The sequence below is a fragment of the Equus quagga genome, chromosome 1 (assembly GCF_021613505.1).
Source record: "Equus quagga isolate Etosha38 chromosome 1, UCLA_HA_Equagga_1.0, whole genome shotgun sequence".
In the NCBI taxonomy this organism is placed as follows: domain Eukaryota; kingdom Metazoa; phylum Chordata; class Mammalia; order Perissodactyla; family Equidae; genus Equus; species Equus quagga.
Genome location: NC_060267.1, coordinates 10,879,861 through 10,895,858, shown reverse-complemented (window position 1 = coordinate 10,895,858; position 15,998 = coordinate 10,879,861). Strand labels below are relative to the sequence as shown.

The following is a 15,998-nucleotide window of genomic DNA, read 5'->3' as shown; positions in this document are numbered from 1 at the left end:
GGCTGGTCTCCCTGCAGCGGCCTGAACCTGCTAGAGGCCACCCTCCAGCCCTCAGCCCGCCGCCCCTGCCCTACCAGGTCCAGCGGCGTCCGCTCCAGCACGTCCACGAGCCTCTCCAGCCGCGTCCGCGCCGTGAAGACGAAGTCGTCGTCCACCCATAGCACATACTTGGTGGTTACTTGAGACACGGCCAGGTTCCGCCCTGCGAACCAGCCCTAGGGGAAAGGTATGTACGGTAAGGCTGTAGAGATAGGACATAACCCTCTGCCACCTTTCCTCCTCTCTCTTGACCTCTCTTAACAGCCTGTGCCCCTCTCTCCAAACTTTTGAGTGCTTACGAAGTCCGGGAGCTAGGTAAAAAGTGCAGTTTCCCACTGCCAGAGGTTCTGAGCCACTGTTCTGGGGCAGGCCAGGGTCTTGGGATGCAGTTAATTCATGTATGCACGCCTTCCTTCATCAGCTATTTATTGAGCAACCACTAGGTGCTAAGCGTCATTCTAAGGATGCATGGCTAATAAGACAGGCATGATTCCTGCTCCCACGGAGCTCACACTCCAGGAACCCTCCTGCTTAACAGGCAGCCCAGTGACTCTGGGGCAGGTAGTCCTGGAATCGCGGCTCCGGAGACTGCAGTCTGAGGGGCGCCCCCTCCCGGTGCCCTCTGGTGCGCCGTTCAGCCTTACTGGCTGCACACCTTGCCAAAAGGCATGAGATAGTGCTCGATGTGGGGGCCGCTAACGCTCTCCGGCTTGTCGCTATCGTCGGCGATGACCACGGTGACCGTCGGGTAGAAGCGGCGGATGCTGGCGATGAGTGCCCGTAGCCGATTGTAACGAAGGAAGGTCTTCGTGGCAATGGTGACGAGAGCGCTGATGTTGTACTGGCCTGGGAGCCAGGGGCAGGGTTAGGTGAGACAAGGAGAGTGGGGAGTGAGGAGCAGGAAGACATCCTCCGGGGCCACCCTCTCCCAACTTGCTCCTCATCAGGGCTAGATCTATGTCCCTGTGCTCACCAGCGTCACCTCCCTGGGGTAGAGACCCAGGTGGGTACAGCCGAGGGTTGGGGGGGTGTCTTATGTGGATGGTGAAGGCAGCCTCATGTCCCTCGGTGGAGAACCGGACTGGGAAGAAAGGACATGAGGTGTGGCCCATAAGGCTGGAACAACATTCTCTTTTCAGTAACTCATTAAGTGCCTACTCTGTGTACCATCTTTCTAGGCCCTGGGGACAGGAATGTAAGGTTCTTACCCTTATGGAACCTACATTCTAATGGGTGGGAGAAAGACAATGAAAGATTTAATTAAAAGCTAATGTTTATTGAGCATTAACTATGTGCCAGGCACTTTTTAAATTACCTTTAATACATGAGCTCATTTAATCCTCACAATGGCCCTATTAAGTGGATTCCTACTACAGAAAAAGAAGGCACAGAGAGGTTAAGTAACTTGTCCACATTCACACAACTATTATGCAATAAAGCCAAGATAGGAACTTAGTCAGTCTGGTAACAGGCTAAGTAAATAAGAAAACTCAGATACTGATACCTATTGAGTAAGACAAGTAATGTGATAGTGAAGAGGAGACATTTGAGCTAAGATCCAAATGACAAGAAGGAGCCAGCCATGCAAAAATCTGGTAGAGGAGCATTCTAGGCAGAGGAAACAGCATGTGCCAAGGCCCTGAGCAGGCGCAGGTTGGGTGCAGCACGCCTTGGAGAGAAGCAGGAGGGCTGTGTTAGACCCTTTTGCTGGAGGAGAAATGGGAGCTTTGGAGATAAAGCCCTTTGCCCTCTAATAAGTGGTGGGCTGAGAATAGAGCTTGAGTCTTCTGGCTTCTGGGGCAGGTCACTTCCTGCAGCCCCCATAGTTGGCCTGAAGAGGGGACACACCCAAGGCTCGGGTTTCCCTCTGGCGTGCTCCAGCCCAGATGAACAAAGGCCCCTTCTCTCCCTCCCTGGCCCTGCTGGCCTAGCTGAAATGCCCATTGTGTGGCTGGGCAGCTCTGGTCATTGCCCAAATGTCTCCCACACCCTCTGCCATTTGCCTGCGCCAGCCCTTCTGGGTTCTCTCTGTTCACCCAGCCTACCCCTACCTCCACCCAGGCCTCGAACCTGTGTCTGCTGTGTTTGCCTGGTAGCTTCGGCTGCTATAAGTGACCAGTTGCAGCTGCCGATTGAGTTGGTCCAGCCCTGGGCTGGCGAGGGTGAGATCTGGCCGCCCCTCTCCAGTGAGAGTCACTCCTGTCACTTCCCCTGCCACATCCCAGGTGCCCAAGGAGGCAGTCAGGTTCACCTGGGAGAGGGGAGTGGAGAGTGCAGGGTCAGGCCCCAGCCCCATTTCCTGTCTCCCTAGTTCCTCCATCCCTCCTTTGGCAGCCCTGTTTCCCTCCCAGCATCCTTGATGCCCACCCAGCCTCCCCGCCCTCCTGTTTCTTCTCACCTGGTATACCTCCTGACCAGAAGCGGCCTGCAGGCTCAGCCCTGGGAGGAAGAGGGGGGGACCAGACAGCTCTGAATTCCTCCTCACTTTCTCTTCCCTCTTTCACCATACACATCACAGAACTTCTCACCCATCCCTCTTGTTGAGGCCACAGCAGAGTGCATTGTGGGACATAGCCTGGAGGAACTGATTTTTTTTTTTTTTACTCCTTCCCATCAAAGCCACTTGTGTGCCTTGCCCTACCTATCCACCTAACCTTTGGTCAGTCAGCAGAGAATAGATTCTCCTCCCCAAACCTCTCCAGTTACAGTCTTCTGCGATTCCTCACGACCTTAGAGTCCCTTCTGTCCCCACCTCCCATCTCAAGAGCCCCCTTCTGACCTCAAGTGTCTCCCCCACCCATTCCAATCTTCCCTCATTCTTCTCCATCCATCCTCGGGCTCTGCCACCCCCACGGTGGCTTAGGTCACCCTAGGACCATTCTCCTCACCTGGCACCAAGATGCTCCTGAGGGGCTGGACCTCCACACCCTGCAGGGGGTATTGTAGGGGGGAGTTGGCAGGGGCTATGAGCAGTTGGTCAGCAGCGGACTGGCTCCTGGCAGTGGAGTTGGGGGGCACAGAGGAGGAGTCAGAGGGTGAGGGGCTCTCCCTCCTGCCACACCCACCCTCCAGGCCTCCCACTGCTCGCCCTCTGCAGAGTCATGTCCTCCTTTGTGCTGGTACCTTGAAAGGAACGCCTGGAACTCCTGCTCCCTCAAGGCAGAGGCAGCCCTCAGCTCCTCAGGGCCAAAGGCCTTGGTGAGGTCAATGGCTCGGACCTGCCTCTGGAAGGGGAGGTGAAGGCTCCCCACACTGGACTCACAACTACAGTTGTTCCCAGACAGCAGCCTGGAGCGGTGAGGAAGGTCATCAGAACCCAGCCGTACAACTCCATTCAGCCCACAAAACACTTACACAGCTCCCCCCACGTCCGCCCTTCCACCCTGCCCATCCATTATCTGTCCCCTTAAACACTGCTCTTCAAATAGTCCCCAGGAGGAGGGACCGCCGATGGTATGACCCATCCCCTAAATCTGGATTTTTACAGAGGTGTGGACTAGGGCCAATTGCTAGGATTGCAGAGTTGCCTACCCACCATTCAGGACCCCACCTGGACTCTTTTCATGTGGACATCTCAGCACATCAGAAAATCTCTCAGGCCCTCCCGCGCCTGCACACCCTCTGCCTCTGCCCATCACCACGTTCAGGGAGAAGAGATTTCCCCCCAGCCGAAGACCCAGTAGCCGCCTCCCCGCCCCCCCCCCCTCCCCCCCCCCCCCCAAACCATTCGGGAGAACCCAGGCACCAGAGCTCAGGAGTAGAGGAAACAAAAGCTCGCCTCGCCACCCCCCAGCGAGTGCGCTGCCGCAACCGCTCCTGGCACTCACCCCACCACTTGCTCCTTGATCCTGACCGGGATGTGGGCGTAGCGGGGCTCGGGGGCAAGGTCTGGGAGCTCTGGCCTGGGGGGGCCCTGCAGGGGCGTCCACAGTGCAAGAGGTGCCCGGAGGCCCGGCGCGTCCCGGGTGCTCGCGTACAGGAGCCCCAGCGAGGCGCAGGCGAGCAGCAGGACCAGCATACAGAGGGCCCGGCGGCCCAGCCGCATCCTGGGTGGGCGGTAGGGGTGGGAGGGTGAGAAGATGGGGAGCGGAGGCGTGGGCTGGGACCAAAGACCCCGGCTGTCCCGGAGGCTCCTGCCTGCTCCTCAGGGCGTTCTCCACATTTCGCGCGCTAGGATTTGCACAGCGAATCGTTCCCCCCGCCCCGGGCCCTCTCCCCTCACTCTCCCGGCCTCGGGTCTCCCGGCCTCCTTTCTTCTCGCCCTCTCCCGCATCTCGGTTTCCTCTCACGCCCGAGGCCCGGCATCTTGATGCCAAAGATCTTTGGATGCGGTGGTTTCGACGCGGCCGCGCGTAAGTAGAAGAGCACCGCTTTATTAGAGCGGCGCCCGTCCCCACGCCCGCCGCCCCCCACCTCGGCCCGCGCGTCCCCCCACCCCTAGGTCCCAGCATCACCTGGTCTCGAGGGTTGGGGGCGGGGGGAGCTGCAGAGAGCAGCTCCACACCTTGCCTGTCACGAAAAATGCAGAATCACGCCCACGTTATTGGGTACTCCTGGCGGAGGTGACCCGTGAGTGGCCTCGGGAGCCTGTGCGGTGGACAGGGTGGACCGGCGAGCACGCCTCCTCCCGCCTCCAGCGCGGCCCCTCATCCCGCCCGGGCACTGACCTGTCTAACGCTCTAAGGCCGCCGCAAGATTTCGGTCCGGGCTGCGCCAGGCTCTCAGCCCCGGCCTGGGTGTCCTCATGGGGCTGGAGGCGGCCTGATGGGGCAGCCGGGAGTGAGCCGGAGAGTGTGGGGGTCCGCCTGCCTCCCGAGCGCGCCCGACCCCTCCCGCCTTCGGGCTCTCTGGGCTTTGTAGACCGCGGCGTGGGGTAGTTCTTGGCGTTTCCAGCGGGGGTGGTGAGCTGAGTTGAGAAACGGGAACCCCAGCCCTGGAACAAAGCCCGGGCTCCCGGCACCCTGTCCCACTTGCCGGGCGGGGAGGGCTCAGGCCGCCACCCGGCTCTTAGATCGCGGCGCCGCGCGGCTCGACTCCCGGGCTCTTTGCGGCGGAGGCTCCGGCTACGCGCAAGGAATGCGGGCGTCCGGGCGCCTTCTGGTGGGCGCCGAGGACATTGCGGGGGCGCCAAGCCGCTCCCGGAGAGGGTCCTTCCCCCTACCCACCCAGCCGTTTGCCTCCGAATCCTCGCATCGCAACCGCCAGCCCGAATCCAGTCACTCTATTCCCTGTTCGTTCGGAGCCTCGGTCTCAGAGAGACTGCAGGCAAGGGTAGGTAACAAGCGTTTTGGAGGAGGAGGGCGGGGGCGCCCTGTAACCCCATTTTAAGGAAGATTTGGGTAGTTAGGGTGAGATAAAGGAAACCAGACTAGATCCTGGAAATAATGACTCTGCCTGGTTAAGAGAGACAGATTCTCAGCATCCCTCCTATCCTCACCCCCCGCCCCCCAACTACCTAACAAACACTCGAGAGATACACACTCAGCGATTCAAGGGCCTATTTTCCGTAACTGCTCCTTGTTGCAGACTTGCAGGAGGAAGGAAACCCCAAACAGTGGCTAGATTGGCTGTCGTTCTGCCTGCTACTTAGACCCGTAGCCCGCCTTCCTTTCAGCCAGATTCCTGACACTGGCCAAAGTCCTGTGGTTCCATGGTTCTAATAAAAGATATATCAAGATTTAATAGAAAAACAGATATAATAAGAAATGTAGACCATAATGAAAACATGGGTGTGAAGGAAGGCTAGGTTATTGAATGAACTGTATACAAATGTCAAAAAACGAAATTCAATTGAGTAAATCTTAAAGATCTTATTGGCTTTATTCAATCATTCGTGAATCAGGCAGCATCTCATCTAGCACACAGAGAGGAACTCCAAGGGGCTGTAGAAAATGAAAGACTTTTATAGGCAGAAGGGAGTGGAGACAAAGAAGTTATACTAGCAAAAAGCAGATTGGTTGTGGCAAGGTCACTTTCCTTTAGGGGATGGCAGGGGTCTGTGTGGCAGATGACCTGACCTGTGCTGACCGGGTAATTCCTGATTGACTGAAGATTCCATTTCTGGGAGAGCTCGAAACTGTGTGAAGTTAGGTGTGAAGTCTCAGTTTGGTGAAGTGGGCTTAGCACAAGTGATTGTACTTTGGGCCTGTTGTCTTTTTTATTTTATTTTTTTAATAGTTTTCCCCTTTTGATCAGACTCTCGGCTTAACTGAGAGAGATGATCAAAATTTAGGGCATTAGCGCCCCTCCTAGGTACCACTCTAGGGTTCTCGCAGTTTTTGCTGAACCTCTATGTGGTATTTACAGGTCACCACTTCGGGTTCACATTTTTTAAGTCAGTTCTTCTCTTCATTTCTTTTCTGATGTTCCAGCCTTAGGGACATCATTTGCTTGGTGGTTAGTGGCTGCGAACATGCGTTTAAAGGACTAGTATGATTATTATATGAAGGATATTTCCCAATGTTTGGAGTGCACTTTGGAACCATGGTCCCTGGACCCAAACCAATCAAAATCTAATTAGTCAAAGAAAGACCTCCATTAAAGGAGTCACTTTCTTAAGCCCAGTGGCTTGTTCAGCGATCTTATGGAGCTGAGTTTCAACTTCCCAGAAGTGTTAATCCAGGTGCAGCAAGTGGTATTGGCCACAGCACAGACACCTCCTTGCTCAGCTAAGAGATAATGAAGGGCTATCATATTATTAAGAACAATTTTGGCTGGAGAGTGAGAGGTTCCTGATCATAGCCTCATTTGCACTTACTCCTGGCCAGGGGAGCAGTGATCTACCAAAGGAAGCGAATTTTGAATCGTGGATACGTCTTGGTAATTCTCATTTGAGTCTGTGGCTCAGGACTAGAAAGGTGACAGACATGGAGGCCAGTAAAATGTAAGGGTCTGTAGACCACACAGGCAGTTTTATTCTGGCTACCCTTGCCTTGTGTCTTTATCTTTGTACAGAACCTGGACACGAGGTTCCCCGGGTTTGGTGTTGTTAAGTAGAGACAGGGAAACCCCCAGGGTTAGGGAGTCTGACACAATGGAGAGGGGGCTGAATTTGTTTTAGAGAAACTGAGGCACTAGAAATCACTAGCACTGTGGCAAATCCAACAGTCATTTGGGAAGTTAGATTACTCCCCTCCCCCACCCTTTGCAATGGCCTGAGAGACGGTGATGGCATTATCTTTCCAGGCCACTTCTAGAGTAAGGGAAAAAAAGAGAATAAAGAAGGGTTTCATGTTTAGTTGAGGTCTTGATCTGGCGTCTTGGGTGGAAGCAGTCTTCCTTGGCGTCAGCTATTTCTCCTCCTAGTTTCTCCAGATTTCTCCAGCATTTGTACAGGACCAAATGTCAGGTGGGACCTTCTTCAGTTGTGAAATATGCACCCAAGGTTCAACACCTTGTAATTTGGCAGTGATGTCAGTGATAAAGAGTTTCTGGTAGTTCCTTTCCAGGAGTCTCACTTTTGTAAGAGCGTCAGAGTAAAACAATAACTGTAAGTGACAGAAGAGTTAAAAATGCCCATGACTGAAGATCTGATGAGAATTCAATATAATTGAATTGACAAGGAAATTTGGTTATTTCTGTGACACACGTTTTAAGATAATAACTGGAATTATGACTGATAACGTTATACCAGGACGTAACAGATTCTCGGGAATTTCATACAATTGCTGGAACGCTAATATACCTATACAAATACAACATAGAGAAGGCTTAGTATTACTTCTGATTTGACAATACTTCTCATGTAATTTAACATGTCAAATAAGCCTAAGTAGTTTAACATCTCTGATTTTATAAGGAGAGAGAACACTTCATTTGAAATGTTCCAGGGGCTGGCCCCTTGGCCAACTGGTTAAGTTCACAAGCTCTGCTGCGGCAGCCCAGGGTTTTGCCGGTTTGGATCCTGGGCGCGGACATGGCACTGCTCATCAGGCCATGCTGAGGCAGCGTCCCACATGCCACAACTAGAAGGACCTTCAACTAAAAATGTGCAACTATATACCGGGGGGCTTTGGGGAGAAAAAGGAAAAATAAAATCTTTAAAAAAAAAAAAACCAAAAGAAATGTTCTAGGGCCCTTTGGAAAATCCCAAAGTTAGTTCAAGGTCAAAAAGATTAGATTTTGATTTTGAGAAGTTTGTCAAAAATATCAACAAGATTTTGAAACATTTGATTAGATAGGATCATAGGTCACTGTGAAGCAATACTTAGTTATCTATTTAACCAAAATGACGATAAAGACTTCCATGCAAATACAGAAAGTTACATAGTTGAAAAGAAACCCATAGTTCTTTTAATAGAGAAGACTCAATTTTCCTAAGAAATCAAAGATCTAATAAAGACAAAATGAAGTACAGGAAATTATTTTAGTAAGATACAAAATCTTTGCTGTCTAGGCAGATTACTTAAAAGGAAAAGAAATTTTCATAATCTGTTACCAAAAAGACCAATGGGGCTGGCCCCAAGGTGTAGTGGTTAAGTTTGGCATGCTCTGTTTTGATGGGTTTGGATCCTGGGCGTGGACCTATACCATTTGTTAGCCATGTGTGGTGGTGACTCACATATAAAGTGGAGAAAGATTAGCATAGATGTTAGCTCAGGGCTAATCTTCCTTGGCAAAAAAAAAAAAAGACCAGAAGTCCAAGAAAACTCAGTCCTTTTAACAGAGAGAAAACTGAATTCCAATTTTGTGCCAGTATACTTTTGATATTAAAACTCATTTTTTTATACTTAAGTAAATTCATTCTAGTCTTAGCCAACTTGGCCATGCATAAAATTCTCTTCCCAAATTCCTTTATCCACAAACTTTCTAAAACTTTCCTTTTTACATTCAGATTTTGTCCTCTGTTTTCCTCTTTCCCATTCTGAAATGACTAGCCTCATTTTAGGAAAAAATTTTTTATTTTTTCCCTCAACGAAAATGCATCCTCTTTCTCATACCTTCTTTTACCAAAAGCACACATCCTACTTTCCTCACATACAGAGATATTTTCTTTATGATTTGTGGTAGGCTTAATTACATATATTAGCATTCCTAACTCTTAAAAATCTTAATTTCTAGTGAAAATTAAGAAGTAAACAATAGGGGCTGGCCCCGTGGCCAAGTGGTTGGGTTTGCACACTCCGCTTCCAGGGCCCAGGGCTTTGCAGGTTCGGATCCTGGAAGTGGACATGGCACCAGTTGTCAAGCCATGCTGAGGCGGCATCCCACATGCCACAACTAGAAGGACCCAGAACTAAAAATATACAACTATGTACCAGGGGGCTTTTGGGAGAAAAAGGAAAAATAAAATCTTAAAGAAAAAAGAAGTAAACAATTGTTAATTGTCTTTTCTATTAGCATTCTGTGGCTTGGCAAGACTTATTAATACATATTATAATTTCTAGAGGTATATTCTTTTTCATAGTAAATTTTTTAATGTGGCATGAAACATGCTTGCTAATAGACCCAGATATCTTCAGTTTCTGAGTAATGAGAAGACAAAAGTAGATAAACCTGTGTTCAGTAATATCTCAATATTCTATTTTATTTAGAAGTGATCTAGATATTTAATGACTATCCATCATTTAATTTAACTTAGAAAATGCTAAGGTTTCAAGTTACCAAAACAATTTGAGGAAACCATTTAAGTAGACATACCATAAAATATAATTATTGCCAAAAAGTTCACCCAAAAACTCTTGTCCTGCTTACATCTTTCTAAATCACTTGTTCTCAAAATTATGTTTAGATTACTCATGAAAATTTCATCATACCAGTTTATTTTTCTTGCTGACAAATTTTGTAACAGAGATAATGTGAACTAATTTGACTAGTAAACCCCTGTAGAATAAAAGCTGCATGTCTGTTATTTTTAATTCTGCTAACTCGGAAGACATACATATTTTAATTAAACCAACAAACTTAAACCAGTTTTTGTTTACTAAAGATTAAATTCTAGATCACATGAACTTGAAAAAGTTTTGGGTTAAGTTTCTATTTTGTTTCTGGGATTTTTAGGAATACTTAAGTCATGTAACTGCTTGCTTGTTTTTAAGCCAATTAAATAGAGTTCTTTTACAAATTAACAATACCATCTGTGTGTAGAAAAATATCACACGTCTACAACATACATATATAGACACATATAAACGTATAGAGAGGCACAAGCAGAGACCTTATAGCTTCTGGTCTGAAATTTTAGCCATGAATTAGGTACAATAATACAAAACTCGCTAGTTATAAAAAAGGTTGGATCCAAACTGTGTTTGTGGCAGATGGGATAAGTTAAATTTACCTGCTCAGATGGCTAAAGCTTTTTACCAATATTTGTGGAGAAGACACTTAAGATTTTTTTAATTCACCCCATTTCCAAAATAGCCTTTCCTGCTCTTTTTTTTTCCTTCTGATGAGCATTATCTCCTGAAGTTTGCCCTTATAAGAGATTGCCTAGATAAGAGTTCCTGAAGAAGACCAGGTAGAATATTTACATCTGAATGGCACAGAAAAAGAAGGCAAGTTCTTCCCAGATGGACTCATTTCCTAATGCCAGAATTTTTACAGTGCCTACAGGCCTTTTGAGATAAATAAGGGAGGTTTTGGGATTGGCAGAAAGAATAGGTGGACTTTGAGTTGTTTCTAGAGTTGCATTTCTGGTTTTGCAATGATATGTAAGGTAAGGGCAGGTGCTTCTAATTCCTCAAAGAAATGGGTTGCAGCCTAAATGGTATCAAGGGGCTGATCCACCTATCTAACCACGTTATCTTCAATTTGCTTTTTTATGTCAGGGAGAGGATTTCCAACTAAGATGGAAATCAGAAGATTTCTATGTTCTGGACTTAGAGCTGTTTGTCTTTGGAATGTTTTAGTAAATCCTTCTACAAAGGCTTCAGAAGGTTTTTCTTTCCTTCTGGATAGATGATTTTATTTTAGGTTGGAGGAGAAGGCCTAAAAAAAATTTCTTTTTTCTTTTCTTTTTTCTTTTTTAAGATTGGCACCTGTGCTAACAACTGTTGCCAATGTTTTTTATTTTTTTTTTTTCTGCTTTATCTCCCCAAATCCCCCCGGTACATAGTTGTATATCTTAGTTGCAGGTCCTTCTAGTTGTGGCATGTTGGATGCTGCCTCAACGTGGCCTGACGAGTGGTGCCATGTCTGCACCCAGGATCCGAACCAGCGAAACCCCGGGCCACTGCAGCAGAGCGCACGAACTTAACCACTTAGCCACGGGGCCTGCCCTAAAAAAAATTTCTGTCAGGCTCTGAATGTCAGCTTCCAATTTGGCCAACTTCTGACCATAGCAAATATCTTGTCAGGTTTTAGCTGGGACGAACAGTAAATATTTCTGGCACTATTGAACAACCCCCTTGGATGTAAGACAGGTCCCCAAAGAGGATGCGAAGGATACTACCTCCCCAAGATCCAAAATCACTCCCAAAAATAGGCAAAAGAAAAGAAGGCTGACAATTCCCCTGAGGGCTGGCAATAGACCTTAGCTGTAAATGGAGTTCAACTTACATTTCTGTCCAGCCATATCTGGCTGCAAATGGGGTGCAGCCCACATTTCTGTCTGGCTGTATTTTTGGGCCCCCAACCTGATGATGGAGTTACTTGAATACACAAGAACCAACAACCTGCATGTCCCAGGCAGGCAGAAAGCCAAGTCAAGTTCTTAGGACACAAAACAGGTAAGAAGTCAAAAGTTATCCCTGTGAGAGGAAGGATCAATAATCAGTGCGTCTGAATTTGGAAAGGAAGGGACGGTGTGAAATTTTGTTTTCCTCTCTTGACTGGGCACTACAGGTAGAGATTTGGCAGAGCTGACTCTGGTAACAATTCTCACCCTTTGCTGGCTTCTGCCAGTTTTTCCAGGATCCCCTCATCAGGCTCCAGTATCTACCAGAATTTGGCAAGGTTTTCTATTAATTTTAACTTAAGTTTCCCTTTGGCTGTTTAAGGGAATAGCAGAAGTTTACCAGAAAATCTCTCAGAGTCCCATCAACTCTGGAAAGGGCCCATATGGGAGACCTCCTTCAAAGGTAGATATGGGGGGATTCAAGTTGGTGTTGAAGGATTTGCACAAGACGTTTGAGGACAATCTTTTTTTCCAGTGTCTCAGCTGATCAAAAATGAGACATCGATTTCTGGGCAGTGTTTTAATGATGGATCCCTAGGATGGTGCAAGGGGGGAGGCCCAGGTGTTATTCAGGTTTCTGGCCTTGGAGCTGTTCCAGCTGTAAGGCTAATAGTTCGGCAGACCTTTATTTGCGGTCTTGTTCCAAAGTCCTTTCAAAGTGCTCAGCTACGATCACAAGTTTGGTCATATCAGTGGCCTCTCCTGCTGTTTTCTGCCTTTTTATCAATCCACTAATTTCATTTGCAAATAGGGCAGATGGAGCAGGTTGGGTGACATCATTTACTGTATGAAGCCCAGAATGCCATGGGAAGAGAGCTTCCAGAAGGGCTTTAAAGTCTGACACAGATTCATCTTTCTCTTGTTTGCACATTTGAATAATAGAGCAGTCAGTAGGAGCAGGGAAAACTCTAGGAATGGCTTTTAAAAGATCGGTTGCTATTTTGTGAGCTTTTTCTGGTCCATCAGGTGACCATGTTGAAGATCAAGGATCTCGAATATCGTCCTCTGAGTTATGCCATTCTGCTTTCTGCATCCATTTTTGGGCTTCACCAGGTCTTACCAACGTGTATACAAGCTGATAAAGATCTGGCAGCTGGGGGTCATAGGCCCCAATAAAGATTGTAAATTCTTCAGAAAATTTTTGTGGTTCCTCTCTGGGCTTAAGAAATTCTCTAACTATGGCTCTTAGTTCGGTCTTTGACCAAGGAGTGAAAGATACCTGAAGAGGATTGCCTGCAGCCTCGGACAGTTTTATTTCAAGAGGCAACTGTTTAATAGTCTTTGCAGAGTGGAAAGGCAATTCAGATAGAGAATTAGTAAGACATGAGTGCTCAGGTAAAGGAGGATAGAGGGGAGTCACATTAGTCTTATTGTCTTTTTGTTTTAGGTACCTCTTGTGTCTTTAATTTTTTATTAGCCTTTTGCAATGAATCTTTCAATGAAGCTATTTTGGGATCTTGAAGACTTTTGGAAGCTTCTGCATACCAATTAAAATAGGTATCCCATTCTTTGTTTGATTCTAGAAGCTTTGTTTTCAAGAGCACTTCTTTAAATCAACAGCTTCATTTAATTGGAACATTGTTCATACTGGCCATTGTAATTCTAGGTTGTCTTTAGTAAGATTTTGTCATTTTTGTAGACATCTAAAGTGTCCAGGACCACAGTTCTTAGACATAAAATAAGCAGATATGCTGGAGAGTGGTGCCTTCTACTCTTTGGAACTCAAGGATCCCATTTCTTTAGCTAAGCCTTGGGTCTCTCAGAGCCAAAGTAATATCTAAGAGGGATGTGCCTCTGAGTTGGGGATTGTGTGATGTTTTACAGTGTACCTCATTCATGGATTTTTCTTGAGGTGTTTGGGTGACCTAGTGTCAATCTAACCCATTACGTGACCAAGTTATACTAATACAGGAGTCTTGGAGTTAGGTGGTTAGCACTGTAACAGCTTTTATGTGCTTGACTCATGCCCAACAATTTTGTGGCTTTTGGCTTCCGAAATTCCCATTAGCGATAGCCTTTGCCTCATGTGCACGTTAACACACCAGGAGTAATCAAAGAGATGTTACTGCAGACTGGCCAAGAGAAGACCTTGTGTGCACCACCAGCGATTTCTAACATGGAACTGGGGACTGGGGAAAGGACTGAACCCAAACAGATGGAGGCTGTGGACTGGGATTCCAGTCAAAGGGGAGAACTGCAGACTGAACTGAGGGCTAGGGGCTTGGATTCTGGGTGGAACCATCTGCCAGCTCAGGCTGACCTGCCCTGGATTGGAAAGCCAATTAGACTGGGAGCTCGGTGCAAAGATAGTGGAGCTCAGAATTGAGAGAACTTACCTAAGGCCCTCGGAAACAACGAGAAAGACAGAGAGCTCAAAGGATTTGTGGATATCAGCACCTGTGTTTCTCATTGTCCCCAGAGCCACCAGAAGTTTCCTTCGGATCCCATCGCTGCCACCAAATCTGTTTAAAAACAAAATTCAACTGAGTAAATTTTAAAGATCTTATTGGTTTTATTCACCAATTCATAAATCGGGCAGAATCCCAACTAGCAGATAGAAAGGGGCTCCAAGGAGCTGTACAAAATGAAAGACTTCCATAGGCAGAAGGGAATGGGGACGAGGAAGTTATAATGGCAAAAAGTAGACTGATTGTGGTAAGGTCACTTTCCTTTAGGGGATGGCAGGGTCTATGTGACAGATGACCTCACTAGTGCTGACCAGGCAATTCCTGATTGACTGGTTTAAGACTCCATTACTGGGAGAGCTTGAAACTGTAATAAACTTGGGCATTAAAGTCTCAGTTTGGTGAGATGGGCTTAGCACAAGCGACTCCATTTTGGTCCTGTTGGCTCTTTTGACACAAAGAAATGACTAATCAGCTAGGGAAAAAGTGGGATTCTCACTCTCTTTACAGTGAAATAAATTCCAGATCTATCAAATATTTTAATATTAAAAAGGAAACTGTAAAAGAAGTAAAAGAAATCATGAAGTTTGTTTTATTTTTTTATAATCTTGGAGTGAGGAAGAGATCTCTAGGCAAGATATACAGGGAAATATTAATAAATTTGCCTATATAAAAGACTTGAATGAGGAAATTTCTATAAACAAACTTCAGAGAGAAATGACAAACTGTGAAAAAAATATTTGCAATGCATAAGATGAATAAAGGTCTATTTTCCTTAAGAGCTTTAAAACATTAATAAGAAAAAATGATCAACTACCCCCAAATGGGCAAAAATCATAATTAGGCAGTTGACAGAAAAAGAGAAAATGGCTTTTAAATAAGAGAAAGTATACTTGACCTTATTCACAATAAATGGAATGCAAACTGGAACAACAGTGAAATATTTTTATTACCAAAGGAGTGAAGGTCAAGAGTTTGCTAACACTGTGTGGTCAAGTACTTGGAGAAACAGCCACTGCCATTCTCATTGTTGTGAATGTGAATTGGTAGAACTTAGGAGAGCAATTGGCAAATCTATTAGCATTTAAAATGTTAATTATTTAAATTTTAAATATGAATAATTGGAAATTTTAAAGATATTATCAGTCAGACAACGGGACACTGGGTTAATCTATATCTACTGATACTGAGTGAGAACCAAAGTTGTTAAGAAAAGAGATAAGGTACAGAACAGCGTATATAGTTGGCTCCTGTGTGTGGGTTTTAGCTTCTGGGTTTGGCCAAAATCTAGAAATGAGGTGCTTCCATAACAAAAGCTAAAAATGTGGGGATGGCTTTGGAACTGGGTCTTGGGCAGAAGCAGGAAGGAATCTGAGAGTGTTAGTGAAAGACCAAAGAATGTTGAACAGCATGTTCATAGAAGCCTGATGGCCTTTAAGGAGGCTGCTGATAAAGGGAAGTGAGGAAAGTAAAGAAACTGAAGGAGAGGGGGCCCTTGTTATATTTAGCAACACTGTCACTGATGGTGGGGTGGAAAGTAGAAACTGTGTCTCATGACCTGGGATCACGCTGAGGTGATTTCCAAGCAGAATGTTGAAGGTGCCATCTGGTTTCTTCTTGCCGATTATAGTAAAATATGAAAAGAGATAAGCTAAAGGAAGAATGTTAAAGGAAAAAAAAAAAAAAGGGATCATTTTGAGTTTGAAAGTTCCTAGCCTCTCCAAGGACCAATGATGCTAAAATCAAAAAGTAGCTTCAAGGCAAAGATCATATCTAGGACACTCCCAAGGAAACATGATCTGAAAAATGAAGCCAAGCACATGAACACAAATCTTTTGTTAAGAAGATCTGAAGTGGCATCTCAGAGAATGGTTCAGTCTAACAATAGCACTTCTAAGAAAGTCCTCAGCAGTCTAAGCAGAAGACCAAAGTAGAGAAGG

General features: G+C 46.5%; 1 protein-coding gene across 2 annotated transcripts in view; it reads right to left on the bottom strand.

Moving 5' to 3' along the window:
- B4GALNT1 (beta-1,4-N-acetyl-galactosaminyltransferase 1) overlaps positions 1 to 5,428 on the bottom strand; it is a 7,078-nt gene extending 1,650 nt beyond the window's left edge. The window contains exons 1-10 of one of the 2 annotated variants that reach the window (XM_046652617.1): positions 4,707 to 5,428; positions 4,494 to 4,548; positions 3,867 to 4,085; positions 3,163 to 3,327; positions 2,928 to 3,034; positions 2,438 to 2,478; positions 2,110 to 2,290; positions 1,013 to 1,120; positions 695 to 885; positions 75 to 215 (exon numbers count right to left, since the gene is read on the bottom strand). In XM_046652617.1, the coding sequence (XP_046508573.1) occupies positions 75 to 215; positions 695 to 885; positions 1,013 to 1,120; positions 2,110 to 2,290; positions 2,438 to 2,478; positions 2,928 to 3,034; positions 3,163 to 3,327; positions 3,867 to 4,084 (1,152 nt within the window). In that variant the 5' untranslated portion in view covers position 4,085; positions 4,494 to 4,548; positions 4,707 to 5,428. The remainder of the gene's footprint in view (positions 1 to 74; positions 216 to 694; positions 886 to 1,012; positions 1,121 to 2,109; positions 2,291 to 2,437; positions 2,479 to 2,927; positions 3,035 to 3,162; positions 3,328 to 3,866; positions 4,086 to 4,493; positions 4,549 to 4,706) is intronic. The other variant, XM_046652607.1, reaches the window with a different exon arrangement.
- Positions 5,429 to 15,998: the final 10,570 nt, after the last annotated feature.